Raw genomic sequence first — 14,066 nt, 5'->3', positions numbered from 1 at the left:
GTCATAGTTCATATTTATAGCCTTAGCTGCTCATTGAATAGTATAGAGTGGTCTGTAATTATCTTAAAGTACAAACCAAGGGGATATAAAATGATCTAGTTACCTGACCAATTATAATGTACTTGGGCCCGACATTAGTGTAGGGAAGCATAAACAATACAAACAATTAACAGAGATATTACAATAAATAAGTGAGAAGTCTCAGAAACCTGTTGTTCTTGACTAAACCATGGCAATAATAATCTACATGTAAAGTTTTGCTGTTGACCAAATCTTGTCCTCTCATCTTGTCCTTGTAGTTTACGGCCAAAAAAAAAGTCATGCTTAGTAAGCAGTCAACTCTTTACCCCCAGATAATCACAATCAAGAGAGGAAAACCAGGTCTTCCAGGACTACGGACCATATTCTGTAACAATCCTATCAGTCAGACTTTGCCACTTGGTCTCTGGGCACAGTTCCCTCTTCAAATAAATCAGTATTCAGTATCACCATTATCGTGATGGCATTCAAAAAGAATTCCTTTCACAGTTGCACATAATAACTGAAATAAAGAAACACTTGTACCATACTTTTCCTCAGAGAATGTTGTCCCGCTGGTTTTGTCTTTATTATGAATGCCTTTCACCTTTGAACAACACACATGATTAGATTTCAGGGCACCTCAGCTTTCTGATCCCTGTAGCTCACTGGCTGTGTGCAGGACCAGATCTGGTGAACAAAAACAAGCCAGGAGTGCAAAAAAACAAATAACATAAACAACAAGTAAGAAATAAGAGACAGGCTGTCTTGTTTGATTCAAAAAGAGGATGTGACTTCTCTGTGGCTTTGTGGTCAGAGTGGTAACACACATAATCCACTTAAGTGTACATTTCAAGTAATTTAAACTATATTTTCTGTCCCCAGAGAGAAGCTCTGAGCTCTGCGTCTACAGCGGGGGCCTCATACATTTTTCTAGTACATGTTAACAACCACCACAGTGAGGCCTCATGGTCAGGTTGCTCTTTTGAGCTGCACAGCAGTGGCTGTTTGTCTCTGTTATTGTCAGCTGGGATTGGCTCCAGCACCCCTGTGACCCTTAAGGGTAAGCAGTATAGACGATGGATGGATGGATGGATGTACATGAATACGAGAAATCCAAAAAATCAATATTGTGACAATTTAGGTTTTTGCCAAACCTAAAAGCAGAGTGCTGGAGCTCTGTGAATCACAACAAAATTGTTTTCCTCTGTAATACAATGTCAGACACGTTTCCATTCATCATGCAATAACACGTAAATCCAGTACTGTGGCATTTGCAATCAAAACATGTACATCAGTAGTCATGATTTCATATAATTTCAAATACCAATAAGGTCTTAAAAATACCTTCATTGCTCTTTGTTCAATGTTTTTGATTAGTTTTAGGCCAGTTTGAGTTTAACTTTGCAGATTTTCACACTGCTGTTGTCCCACATGTACAAAAGCTTTTTGTTGGGATAATAAGACAGCATAGCCAAGATGCCATTCGCTGGCCTTAAATCAAAATTTGCATCCCGAGGCCTCTCTTTCATTAAATCAAAGGCATATGTGACTCTTCTGTCCTTGTCATCTGTAAAATATATCATCCCACACACAATGAAAGCATTTCCTGCTTTGGTTGTAGGGTAGTGAGTGTTAATGATTGACTCCACCGTGAATCTGTCAGGATTAAGCTTCGCAACCATCAATTTATCATCTGTGTCTGATGCAAAAATGACCCACAGTCCATTTTCATCCACAGCAAACTTGAAATACGTCTTTGAGTTGCGGAAAAGATACGTCAGGTTGTGATATCTGCTGTTTTCCATGATCAGAGTGTTTCTTTTCCCGGTGTTCAAGTTAAATCTGTAAAATATTGATAGTGGGTAAGTTAAGAAATACAAAAGTCACTGGCATCACATGACTGGCATCAAAAATGACAGTATGGGTAAGTTAATAAGGAAAAAAGAAATACATACATATTTGACACAAACACTTACTTTCTAAGTTTGTTTGTTCCTCCATTGTGAAAGTAAAATGACTGCTTGTAAACAACATGACCGCAGCCCTGGTAAAACTTCCCGACGTCTATAATTTTGTCGCTTGTGTTCTGAAATGGCGAAATGTCCCTGTGCTCCATCAAACTTCGACCTGGGGAAATGTTTCTGTGTTAAATCAACAATGACTCGTAATTATCTGTGATGAATGGTAGGCTGAAAGGTAAATCACCTGAAAAATGCTCAGCCAGCCAGTATCGGCCTCCATCCAGCTGGGACGCATCTGACATCCACGACCCAAAAGTGCTTTGCATTTTGGTGGCTTTCTCCGAGCACCTAACAGTTTTGATCTCACATTCTAAATGAATGAAAAAGTGTTGTTCAGTATTTGAGACAGACAGACAGACAGACAGACAGACAGATGCAGTAGATAGATAGACTACACAATTTCATTATTTTAAGTGTAATTTACTAAAATGATCTAACCACTTTTTGTCCATCTCTCACTGGCAGTCACATTGATCTTGTTGTTGGTCTGGAGTGGGTATGAAGAGGCTAAAGAACAAGAAAGAAGAAGAAAAAGGTTTATCGAATGCGTATTTCAAAATTATTGTGGATGTTTTATCTGTTTGTAGCCTATATAACATGCTATCAGTGATTATTTTAAATTAAATGTATTTCACTGAACCTTGGAGTAAAATAAATCTTTAAATCAATAAATAAGCCAGAACTAAAAACAAATATTTTATGTAAGACCACTTCCTTACCACTTTTCATGGGTGTATTGAAAATGTTTCCACTATTATTGGAGGCGTCCATCTCTTGAGCCAGGTCTACAGAAAGTGAGCCAAGGATTAGATATATATTGAATAGATGAATATATCAAGTCATACTATTTATAAAGGCCACAAACAAAAGTCACAAACTGCCTCAGGGTGATTTACAATCTGTACAGTGTACAGCATCCTCTATCCTGAGACTCAAACTCAAACACTCTTTTACACTAATGGTGTTATACTGCAGCATCATAAATCACACAAAACACAAAAACAAGCATTTTAGGCCACTTTTACATATAATTAAAAACAGAGTGTTTCCTACCTGTTAATAATTTAGTTGGTGCCTCTGTGGCACTTTCTCTTCTGGTATCCATGGATGTGCCATGGCTGTCATCTTTATGATCTGACTCTAGAGAATGAAAAAAGTGGTTAGGTTTGTCTTCACATGGCCGTTTACCAGATCATACTGAACAGGTTAATGGTGCGGTATGAGGTTGTCCTGAAACATCTGTGGAATAAATCAAAATCAGTAAAGAGGTCTGTCAATTAAGTCTTTCTTCCACTCAAACTAGATTTTATATTTGTGCCTTCACGTAGCCAGGCATACAGTACATGTGAATACTGATACAGTTTATAAAAATATGACACGTTTAACCACGTTTCATGGTTGTATCATTAATATACCCATTGCTTAGGCCTGGAGGAAGCAGGGCTGTAAAATGAAACGAGATATTATGTAACATTTAGAAAAATACTAATGGCACCTTTAGTTAGTAAACAAGAGATTTTTTTTACTTATAATTAAAAACACAGTTAATACCTGTTAGTAACTCAAGTGGTGCTTCTGTAACATCCTTTGTGTTGGTATCATTTGGTGTGTCGTAGCTGAACTCTAGATGAACTGATACAGACTCTGGAAAAGAAAAGAAAAAAATTCTGTGATAAACATGCTTTTACATAATCAAAATTAGGTTGGGCAACAGCTTCTTCCCACCACTCAAAACGGACGCTTACCAGATTCCACATTTGTGTTTACAAGTTTTTTGGTGTCAGAGAAATTCATTTCATTCCAGCTATCGTCAGCTAGATGTGATGTTGGTGATTCTGTGGAGATAAAGATGATGTATAGAACAGATATTCAATATAATCAAAACTAGTTTGGATTCACAAACAGCAAACAGAAAGTCATTAACTCAAATAATTAATTACTTGATTGCCTCTAATCTGAACTTCCATTTTATGTTACTTTATACCTCTACTTGACTGCGTTCAAGAGGAACACACTGTACTTCTTACTCCACATGTATTTGACAACTAAAGTCGCAGTTTAAAAAAAAAAAAAAAGATTTTACATAAAAAAACATACATGAATGTATTTCCCCTCTAGACTTTTCACATAAAATTTTACATAAGTCTTTAGCCACTCAAACGGTTGCTTTACCAGGTTCCTTATCTGTGTCTGGAAGTTCCTCAGAGTCAGTGAAATGAAAAACATCTCTGGCTTCATGGGCTGGATGTGGTGTTGGTAACACTGGAAAGACAGAGATTTAATGAGGTGACCACAGTTCGAGGTTAAGATCAAATCTGTGTGTACAAACAATTCATTAAATGAGTCACCAGGATCTACAACCTGTGACTGAGTTAATTGATGCCTCGGTAACATCCTCTGTGCTGGTTTCAGTCCACGTGTCATGTCTGTAAACTGGACGAGGTGATACTAACTCTGTAGAACTCCTTATGGTTTGAGATTGTTCTGAAACAACAGTCGAATAAATCAAAATCAGAGTCATCCAGAGTGCTAGAGTACTAATACTAAAATGTATTGATTCCAGTGGTGGAAAGCAAGTAAGTACATTTACCCAAGTACTGAACTGAAGTGCTCTTTTGAGGTACTTGTTACACCCATTTTATGTTACTTTATACCTCTACTTGACTGCATTCAAGAGGAACACACTGTACTTCTTACTCCACATGTATTTGACAACTAAAGTTGCAGTTTAAAAAAAAAAAAAAGATTTTACATAAAAAAACATACATGAATGTATTTCCCCTCTAGACGTTTCACATAAGATTTTACATAAGTCTTTAGCCACTCAAACGGTTGCTTTACCAGGTTCCTTATCTGTGTCTGGAAGTTCCTCAGAGTCAGTGAAATGAAAAACATCTCTGGCTTCATGGGCTGGATGTGGTGTTGGTAACACTGGAAAGACAGGAGAGATTTAATAAGGTGACCACAGTTCGAGGTTAAGATCAAATCTGTGTGTACAAACAATTCATTAAATGAGTCACCAGGATCTACAACCTGTGACTGAGTTAATTGATGCCTCGGTAACATCCTCTGTGCTGGTTTCAGTCCATGTGTCATGTCTGTAAACTGGACGAGGTGATACTAACTCTGTAGAACTCCTTATGGTTTGAGATTGCTCTGAAACAACAGTCGAATAAATCAAAATCAGAGTCATCCAGAGTGCTAGAGTACTAATACTAAAATGTATTGATTCCAGTGGTGGAAAGCAAGTAAGTACATTTACCCAAGTACTGAACTGAAGTGCTCTTTTGAGGTACTTGTTACACCCATTTTATGTTACTTTATACCTCTACTTGACTGCATTCAAGAGGAACACACCGTACTTCTTACTCCACATGTATTTGACAACTAAAGTTGCAGTTTAAAAAAAAAAAAAAGATTTTACATAAAAAAACATACATGAATGTATTTCCCCTCTAGACGTTTCACATAAGATTTTACATAAGTCTTTAGCCACTCAAACGGTTGCTTTACCAGGTTCCTTATCTGTGTCTGGAAGTTCCTCAGAGTCAGTGAAATGAAAAACATCTCTGGCTTCATGGGCTGGATGTGGTGTTGGTAACACTGGAAAGACAGAGATTTAATAAGGTGACCACAGTTCGAGGTTAAGATCAAATCTGTGTGTACAAACAATTCATTAAATGAGTCACCAGGATCTACAACCTGTGACTGAGTTAATTGATGCCTCGGTAACATCCTCTGTGCTGGTTTCAGTCCACGTGTCATGTCTGTAAACTGGACGAGGTGATACTAACTCTGTAGAACTCCTTATGGTTTGAGATTGTTCTGAAACAACAGTCGAATAAATCAAAATCAGAGTCATCCAGAGTGCTAGAGTACTAATACTAAAATGTATTGATTCCAGTGGTGGAAAGCAAGTAAGTACATTTACCCAAGTACTGAACTGAAGTGCTCTTTTGAGGTACTTGTTACACCCATTTTATGTTACTTTATACCTCTACTTGACTGCATTCAAGAGGAACACACTGTACTTCTTACTCCACATGTATTTGACAACTAAAGTTGCAGTTTAAAAAAAAAAAAAAGATTTTACATAAAAAAACATACATGAATGTATTTCCCCTCTAGACGTTTCACATAAGATTTTACATAAGTCTTTAGCCACTCAAACGGTTGCTTTACCAGGTTCCTTATCTGTGTCTGGAAGTTCCTCAGAGTCAGTGAAATGAAAAACATCTCTGGCTTCATGGGCTGGATGTGGTGTTGGTAACACTGGAAAGACAGGAGAGATTTAATAAGGTGACCACAGTTCGAGGTTAAGATCAAATCTGTGTGTACAAACAATTCATTAAATGAGTCACCAGGATCTACAACCTGTGACTGAGTTAATTGATGCCTCGGTAACATCCTGTGCGCTGGTTTCAGTCCACGTGTCATGTCTGTAAACTGGACGAGGTGATACTAACTCTGTAGAACTCCTTATGGTTTGAGATTGTTCTGAAACAACAGTCGAATAAATCAAAATCAGAGTCATCCAGAGTGCTAGAGTACTAATACTAAAATGTATTGATTCCAGTGGTGGAAAGCAAGTAAGTACATTTACCCAAGTACTGAACTGAAGTGCTCTTTTGAGGTACTTGTTACACCCATTTTATGTTACTTTATACCTCTACTTGACTGCATTCAAGAGGAACACACTGTACTTCTTACTCCACATGTATTTGACAACTAAAGTTGCAGTTTAAAAAAAAAAAAAAAGATTTTACATAAAAAAACATACATGAATGTATTTCCCCTCTAGACGTTTCACATAAGATTTTACATAAGTCTTTAGCCACTCAAACGGTTGCTTTACCAGGTTCCTTATCTGTGTCTGGAAGTTCCTCAGAGTCAGTGAAATGAAAAACATCTCTGGCTTCATGGGCTGGATGTGGTGTTGGTAACACTGGAAAGAAAGGAGAGATTTAATGAGGTGACCACAGTTCGAGGTTAAGATCAAATCTGTGTGTACAAACAATTCATTAAATGAGTCACCAGGATCTACAACCTGTGACTGAGTTAATTGATGCCTCGGTAACATCCTCTGTGCTGGTTTCAGTCCACGTGTCATGTCTGTAAACTGGACGAGGTGATACTAACTCTGTAGAACTCCTTATGGTTTGAGATTGCTCTGAAACAACAGTCGAATAAATCAAAATCAGAGTCATCCAGAGTTCTAGAGTACTAATACTAAAATGTATTGATTCCAGTGGTGGAAAGCAAGTAAGTACATTTACCCAAGTACTGAACTGAAGTGCTCTTTTGAGGTACTTGTTACACCCATTTTATGTTACTTTATACCTCTACTTGACTGCATTCAAGAGGAACACACTGTACTTCTTACTCCACATGTATTTGACAACTAAAGTTGCAGTTTAAAAAAAAAAAAAAAGATTTTACATAAAAAAACATACATGAATGTATTTCCCCTCTAGACGTTTCACATAAGATTTTACATAAGTCTTTAGCCACTCAAACGGTTGCTTTACCAGGTTCCTTATCTGTGTCTGGAAGTTCCTCAGAGTCAGTGAAATGAAAAACATCTCTGGCTTCATGGGCTGGATGTGGTGTTGGTAACACTGGAAAGACAGGAGAGATTTAATGAGGTGACCACAGTTCAAGGTTAAGATCAAATCTGTGTGTACAAACAATTCATTAAATGAGTCACCAGGATCTACAACCTGTGACTGAGTTAATTGATGCCTCGGTAACATCCTCTGTGCTGGTTTCAGTCCACGTGTCATGTCTGTAGTCTGGACGAGATGATACTAACTCTGTAGAACTCCTTATGGTTTGAGATTGCTCTGAAACAACAGTCGAATAAATCAAAATCAGAGTCATCCAGAGTTCTAGAGTACTAATACTAAAATGTATTGATTCCAGTGGTGGAAAGCAAGTAAGTACATTTACCCAAGTACTGAACTGAAGTGCTCTTTTGAGGTACTTGTTACACCCATTTTATGTTACTTTATACCTCTACTTGACTGCATTCAAGAGGAACACACTGTACTTCTTACTCCACATGTATTTGACAACTAAAGTTGCAGTTTAAAAAAAAAAAAGAAGATTTTACATAAAAAACATACATGAATGTATTTCCCCTCTAGACGTTTCACATAAGATTTTACATAAGTCTTTAGCCACTCAAACGGTTGCTTTACCAGGTTCCTTATCTGTGTCTGGAAGTTCCTCAGAGTCAGTGAAATGAAAAACATCTCTGGCTTCATGGGCTGGATGTGGTGTTGGTAACACTGGAAAGACAGGAGAGATTTAATAAGGTGACCACAGTTCAAGGTTAAGATCAAATCTGTGTGTACAAACAATTCATTAAATGAGTCACCAGGATCTACAACCTGTGACTGAGTTAATTGATGCCTCGGTAACATCCTCTGTGCTGGTTTCAGTCCACGTGTCATGTCTGTAAACTGGACGAGGTGATACTAACTCTGTAGAACTCCTTATGGTTTGAGATTGCTCTGAAACAACAGTCGAATAAATCAAAATCAGTAAAGAAATCTATCAGTTATGTCTTCCTGACACTCAAAATGGTTGTTAACTGTATATCTATATATCATATTTGTGCCTGTACTGATACCAAATACAGTTTATAAAACATAACAGTTTCTTACCAGTTGTTACAGGTGTATCATTAATGTCTACGCTGCCATTGAAGGTGTCCCTGTTTTGAATCAGGTCTGTAGGAAGTAGGGCTGTAGCATAAAATGAGACATTATGTAACGTTTACAAACACTAATGCCATCTTTAATTAAGAAACAAGAGACTTTTACTTTAATTAATTAAAAATACTATTATTACCTGTTAACGATTTAATCGGTGCCTCTGTAACATTCTCTGTGTTTGCATCGTTCAGTGTGACGTAGCTGAACTCTGGATGAACTGATACAGACACTGAAAAAGAAAAGAAAAAAAATGAAGTGATGAGAATAAGACATGTTTTTATGTAATCAACATTAGGTCTGACAACAAAGTCTTCCTGCCACTCAAAACGAATGCTTACCGCTTGTGTTTATATGTCTTTTAGGTTCAAAGACATTAAGTACATCTCTGCTGTCACTGGCTGGATGTGATGTTGGTGATTCTGTGGACAAAAAGATAACACATAGTAAAGATATTCAATATTATCAAAAGTTTTAATTCACAAACAGCATATCATGAATTCATAAATGTCATTAACTGACATAATTTCTTACTGTGTGTGCCTCTTTTCTGAACTTTAATTCACAAAGTTTACTCACCAGTGTTTTCCCGTCTCTCGCTGCCAGTCAGATTTAGCTTGTTGTTGTTGTTCTGGGGTGAATATGAAGAGTCTGAACACATAATTAAAAAGATTAATTCACATTTTCTCCTTTATGAAAGATTTTTTAGGAGACATAATGTCAGTAACTGTAGTCTAACATCTGTTTTGAATATACTTTAGCCAGAGCCTGGATGTTGTTGCACAATAGAAGTTTTCTTACCACTTTCCATGTGTCCATTAAGAAATATTTCACTATTATTGAAGGCGTCACTACTTTGGTCCACAGAAAATGGGGCTGTAGAATGAAATTAAACATTATATATAATTTATTATATAAAGTTATGGTCACTCACTTTACTCATAATTCAAAGGTCTCACAATGACGTCTCCCCTCCACTAAAAGCGGATGCTTACCAGATCCCTTGCTTGTGTCTAGAAGGTTTTCAGAGTCAGTGACATTCAGTACATCTCTGCGATCATCAGCTGGATGTGAGGTTGGTGCTTCTACAGAAATAAGCATTTTAAATAGAGGAGTTGGTACAGACATCATGTCCCTTAGTCACAAACAACCCATAATCTAAATTATTAACTCATATAAGTGATGTTCACAACATGTAAACTCTGAATTTCGTCCTACTGGTCTTGTTAACTGTCGAGCTGCTGATGTTTTCTGTGTCGGCTTCACTGAATGGCTCCCTGGTCGGAGAAGGAGATGAATCTAAATATGAGGAATAGGAGTAGAGGGAAGGTTAACTTTTGGGATTGTTTTTACTTTAAACTTCCATTATTTATCATATTGAGAGATTCTTAGGCCCATATGAAAAGTCAATGACAACACCAATAGCCCAGAAATAATAAACTATTATAATATTTGTGCTGTATGTGATCGGGGACACAGAGGTCATGTCATCCATATTTTGGGATTATATTTGTTTTTCCACATAATATATGTAACAGTTCAATTAATAGCGTATCATGTACCATAAACATGTCATGCTGAAAATGAAACATGCTGATTTATTGTAATGATTCTGTAGATATGCTCTCACCCATCAACATGTTGGTTTTATGGAAGTGTTCTCTCTCAGTTTTATTTCTCATTTTCTCACAATACCAAGCAGGACAGGATGGACCAGGTGGACCAGGTGGGCCAGGTGGACCAGGTGGACCAGGTGGACCAGGTGGACAAGGTGGACAAGGTGGGCCAGGATTACCTTTAAATATATACAGACAGTACGAGTCAGACATGTAAAACTGACCTACTAATCATTACTGCTAATTAATGACAGGCCCTTTACAACAACAACAAAAGAAAAACTGGAGAGTAATGTGAGCTACTACGTGAATTCTTGATATAATATTGTTAAATATTGTACCGTGACTTTTAAGCCAAACTTAAAATGTAAAAAAAAATTTAATGTTTACTACTACTACTAATAATAATAATGATAATAATAAACAGGAGTAGTTCTGTTTGTTTATTACTTCCCACAAAAGAATAAAGTGTTGAACATAACATAGCAGCCGTCTTGCTATTCTTAGATCCTCGTCCGTTGGTTGACAGAAACTCAGAAAAATTAAGCGACAGCTTTTTGAATCTTGAGTAAACACTGGATGCAGCCTGAGTGACTTTGTGAGAAGTGATATCTCTCTCTCTGTTAATCACATTATTCATATCAGGTTTTAAACATGTTGTCATCTCTCAACCTCAATGAGAATGTCATTATAGGTCTCGCCTTTCAGTCGCGGAGGCCCAGGGTCTCCTTTAGGTACTGGTTCTCCTCTTTCACCAGGGGGTCCTAGTCATTGACAGGTGTCGTCATTAGTTTAAACCCCAGAGTTGAAAATGTAAATCCAAACTAAAAACAGGTGATGACTGTGAACCTGTCAACAAATGATTGTAGATGTTTTTAAACATGAACTATTTTCTCTTAGTGTTAAATCAGTATAGCTGAGTGGATCTGTGATGCCATCAAGAGTCACTGAAATGTTCCAGTGAATGAGCGAAAGATAAAAAGGTCCACGGTGTTTCTCTACAGCTCAAACAGCAACAATAACAAACAAGTGTGATTCAAGTGTGAACGGTCTAGTAACCATTTTTCAAATAAATAAGTGTAGTGCTCACGTGGCAGCCAAACACAAAGTCTCTTGTTGGCAGTGAGTGGGATTTTCATGTCATCTTACCGCAGGGGGGACTGTTTGAAACTTGTGACTGACTGTTTCTGAGTTTGTTTGTTGGTAGATGCGATTTACAGCCAGGTGTATGATGAAAAGGGCAAATTTTGTGTTTACCTTTTATGCTTGCTGTGCTGTTGAGGCATGCACCTAGCGTGTGTTTGCTTTTAGGGCTTTCTGCCAGAAAGCCATTGTTCGCGTCTCAAGGTGTTTTGTGAAAGCTAGCTAAGTAGTTTTGGTGCTTAAATCTAACCAAACTGCAACTGAAAAATGAAAATAGTAAAAAACAAAAAATGAAAAGTCAACACTGACATTGGTTTGACATGGGACTAAGACCCCAGTCCCCTCTGTGAAAGTCCTGTGTTTGACCCATTCACTCATCACATCATCCTCCCTGTGTGGACTCTGAGTGTTGTTAGCCAAACAGCTGCCATCTGGCTATTCTCATCCAGGTATAAAAAAAATTATTTTCAGTCATGTTACCTGTGCAGAGACCAGATGAGCAAAACATTGTTCCAACACGGTGGCCAACACTGGACACACACATAAAGCTGCAGCCATTTTATGTCTGTTCTGGTGCACAGTTCATCTGGGGTTAGTCTCCAAGGAGTGGTAATTAGGCTTTTAAGACTCGATAAATCTATCCTCACCTCTTTTTCCTCGTCTCCCCTCCGGCCCAGGCACTCCCCGTGGTCCTGGTGAACCAGCTCTACCAGGTAAACCTAATAGGCAAAAGTAACTGTAACTGTAGTAACAAATTCAGCTTCATTTAAGCTGTTAACTGAAGTGTCTGTTTTTACCTGGTGGTCCTGAAAACAAATTACTGAACAAATTAAATACAGTAGAAGCACCAGAAACTATAAAAACCACATGGAGAATATTTATGAAGTTCACCTGTTAAACAAATTCCTCTGGTGCTGTTACACAGATCTACGAAGGCTTTGACCTGAAATACAGAAAAACAGAAAGAGGCAGCAGATGAAGGTAATGTTATAAAAAAATAAATAAATATAAGTAAATATATCTGGAGGCTTTCTAATGCAACACATTTTAGTTTTTAAATCACTTGGATACAAACACTGTTGCTTTTCTCCTGAGACATCTTGTCAAATGTAACTGTGTCATTTGCCCTCAAGATTTGAGGGAAGATTACAACTATTTTGGTTTAATTTCATTTATATAAACCAAGCAGTCTGAAGGTGTCTCCTTGTGCTCTGGAGACTGTATTACTATATTCTGTATACATAATCAGAAGCTTGATTGACAATGAAAAGAATCATTAGTTGCAGAATTATTACTGGTAACCATTAATGGATGAGGCCACAGATTAAACCAGGCTTTACTTTGGTGGAATACTTGTGTTTCACTGAAAAGTATGCTGTCAATAGAAATACAGTAGCACCCTCTGATGAAATGCCAGTTCCCAGCTGGTGTGATTACAGTTGCGGGAGGAGCAGGAAACAGTCACGCTCCATGTAAGAAACATTCAGTAGAAAACTTCTTCTTAATCACTGCAACAGACTCCTGGATTCTTTGCATTACACAGACATGCTTCTTGTCCCAAAAGGGAAAAGAGAGGAAAGGGTTCTTCTAAAGATGACAGTAAAGACTTGTTGATTGCTCCCCTGGTCTCGCTCATAATAGCGAACAGAAAAAGAATCATAAATTTCTTTAGATTTTTATAGAAATACAGTAAACAGCAATATTTGTAATAAAAAGAGCCCACATTCAAGCTCTTCAGTGTCTTACAGGAACCATGGAGTAAGTCATTAGCATCAGCATATCTTTCTCGTCTTGGCTTTCTGTTGGTTCTCCCTTCTGGTTTCTTCTGCTGCGGTAGAGCTTCTTCAGCTCTCCAGTGTGTCCGGGGTCCGTGGGGAGGACTCCTGCCTTCAGCCCGCAGCTCTGTGACAGCACCTGCATCTGGGCGTCCAACCTGGCCAGCTCCTCTGTCAGCTCCTTCTGTTGAACCAGCAGGAACACAAAACCCGCTGAGCTCAGGAGCAGCAGCACACACATTCCCCCCAGCAGCACTTTCCACGCGAGAAAATCTCCACTCCTCTCCTTCATGTCTGTGCCCTCTTTCCTGGTCCTCCTCTGCAGAGTGATCTGGGTTCTGAAACACACAAGCATATACAGCACATTTCTGAACACCTGCCAACAGATGAGACGTCAGAGGGAAACTACGCTCAAGCTGCTGGAGAGGAATAAACATGTCAAAATCTGACTGTTACTACAGGGAGGACCACGTGATGTATTGTGCAACAGCAAGCATCTGGCAAACAGTTAAAACTTAAAAGCCTTGCTTGATTTAGAAGCAGCTAATGGACATATTTCCAGAATGACATACAATGCAGACAGTTAAATGCTTCTCATCATTCTGGTGCTTTTCCTCTCAAAATTGCCATCAGTCCGTCCCACATAAAATTACATGAAAGTGGGATAAATAAGTTGTGAACAAGGGGAACATTCTTCTCCTCTACAAAAGAGCTTTCAGAGCACTTTCAGTAAAAGACTGTGGTTGTGTGGATGTGTGTGTGTACTGAAATCTC

General features: G+C 38.1%; 2 protein-coding genes across 2 annotated transcripts; both read right to left on the bottom strand.

Moving 5' to 3' along the window:
- Positions 1–569: 569 nt before the first annotated feature.
- Positions 570–13,658, bottom strand: LOC139201425 (gliomedin-like). The gene is made up of 16 exons (XM_070830737.1): positions 13,264–13,658; positions 12,409–12,460; positions 12,165–12,236; positions 10,389–10,553; positions 9,977–10,057; positions 9,754–9,843; positions 9,560–9,634; positions 9,338–9,409; positions 9,100–9,180; positions 3,594–3,686; positions 3,096–3,182; positions 2,762–2,827; positions 2,481–2,549; positions 2,227–2,352; positions 1,998–2,148; positions 570–1,863 (listed from the first exon to the last, which is right to left on the bottom strand). The coding sequence occupies exons 1-16, from the start codon at positions 13,645–13,647 to the stop codon at positions 1,401–1,403; spliced, it is 2,127 nt and encodes a 708-aa protein (XP_070686838.1). The 5' UTR covers positions 13,648–13,658; the 3' UTR covers positions 570–1,400.
- LOC139201119 (mucin-2-like) lies at positions 4,198–8,038 on the bottom strand. Its single transcript, XM_070830357.1, has 13 exons — positions 8,026–8,038; positions 7,763–7,885; positions 7,571–7,660; positions 7,090–7,212; positions 6,898–6,987; positions 6,417–6,539; positions 6,225–6,314; positions 5,745–5,867; positions 5,556–5,645; positions 5,076–5,198; positions 4,884–4,973; positions 4,404–4,526; positions 4,198–4,304 (listed from the first exon to the last, which is right to left on the bottom strand). The coding sequence occupies exons 1-13, from the start codon at positions 8,036–8,038 to the stop codon at positions 4,198–4,200; spliced, it is 1,308 nt and encodes a 435-aa protein (XP_070686458.1).
- Positions 13,659–14,066: the final 408 nt, after the last annotated feature.

This window comes from Pempheris klunzingeri, chromosome 5, assembly GCF_042242105.1.
Source record: "Pempheris klunzingeri isolate RE-2024b chromosome 5, fPemKlu1.hap1, whole genome shotgun sequence".
NCBI classification, from domain to species: Eukaryota; Metazoa; Chordata; class Actinopteri; order Acropomatiformes; family Pempheridae; genus Pempheris; species Pempheris klunzingeri.
The sequence above is the reverse complement of the archived record's forward strand: the minus strand, read 5'-3'. Positions and strand labels throughout refer to the sequence as shown.

Bases quoted from the DNA above. Each gene is read 5' to 3' on its own strand.
- LOC139201119 (XM_070830357.1), bottom strand. The intron at 7,661-7,762 runs GTTGTAGATCCT...CTGTCTTTCCAG, and splicing joins ATCAATTAACTCAGTCACAG to TGTTACCAACACCACATCCA. The intron at 5,646-5,744 runs GTTGTAGATCCT...CTGTCTTTCCAG, and splicing joins ATCAATTAACTCAGTCACAG to TGTTACCAACACCACATCCA.
- LOC139201425 (XM_070830737.1), bottom strand. From the start codon at position 13,647: ATGCTTGTGTGTTTCAGAACCCAGATCACTCTGCAGAGGAGGACCAGG. The intron at 10,554-12,164 runs GTGAGGATAGAT...ATATATTTAAAG, and splicing joins GGGGAGACGAGGAAAAAGAG to GTAATCCTGGCCCACCTTGT. The intron at 9,844-9,976 runs GTAGGACGAAAT...TTATTTCTGTAG, and splicing joins CTCGACAGTTAACAAGACCA to AAGCACCAACCTCACATCCA.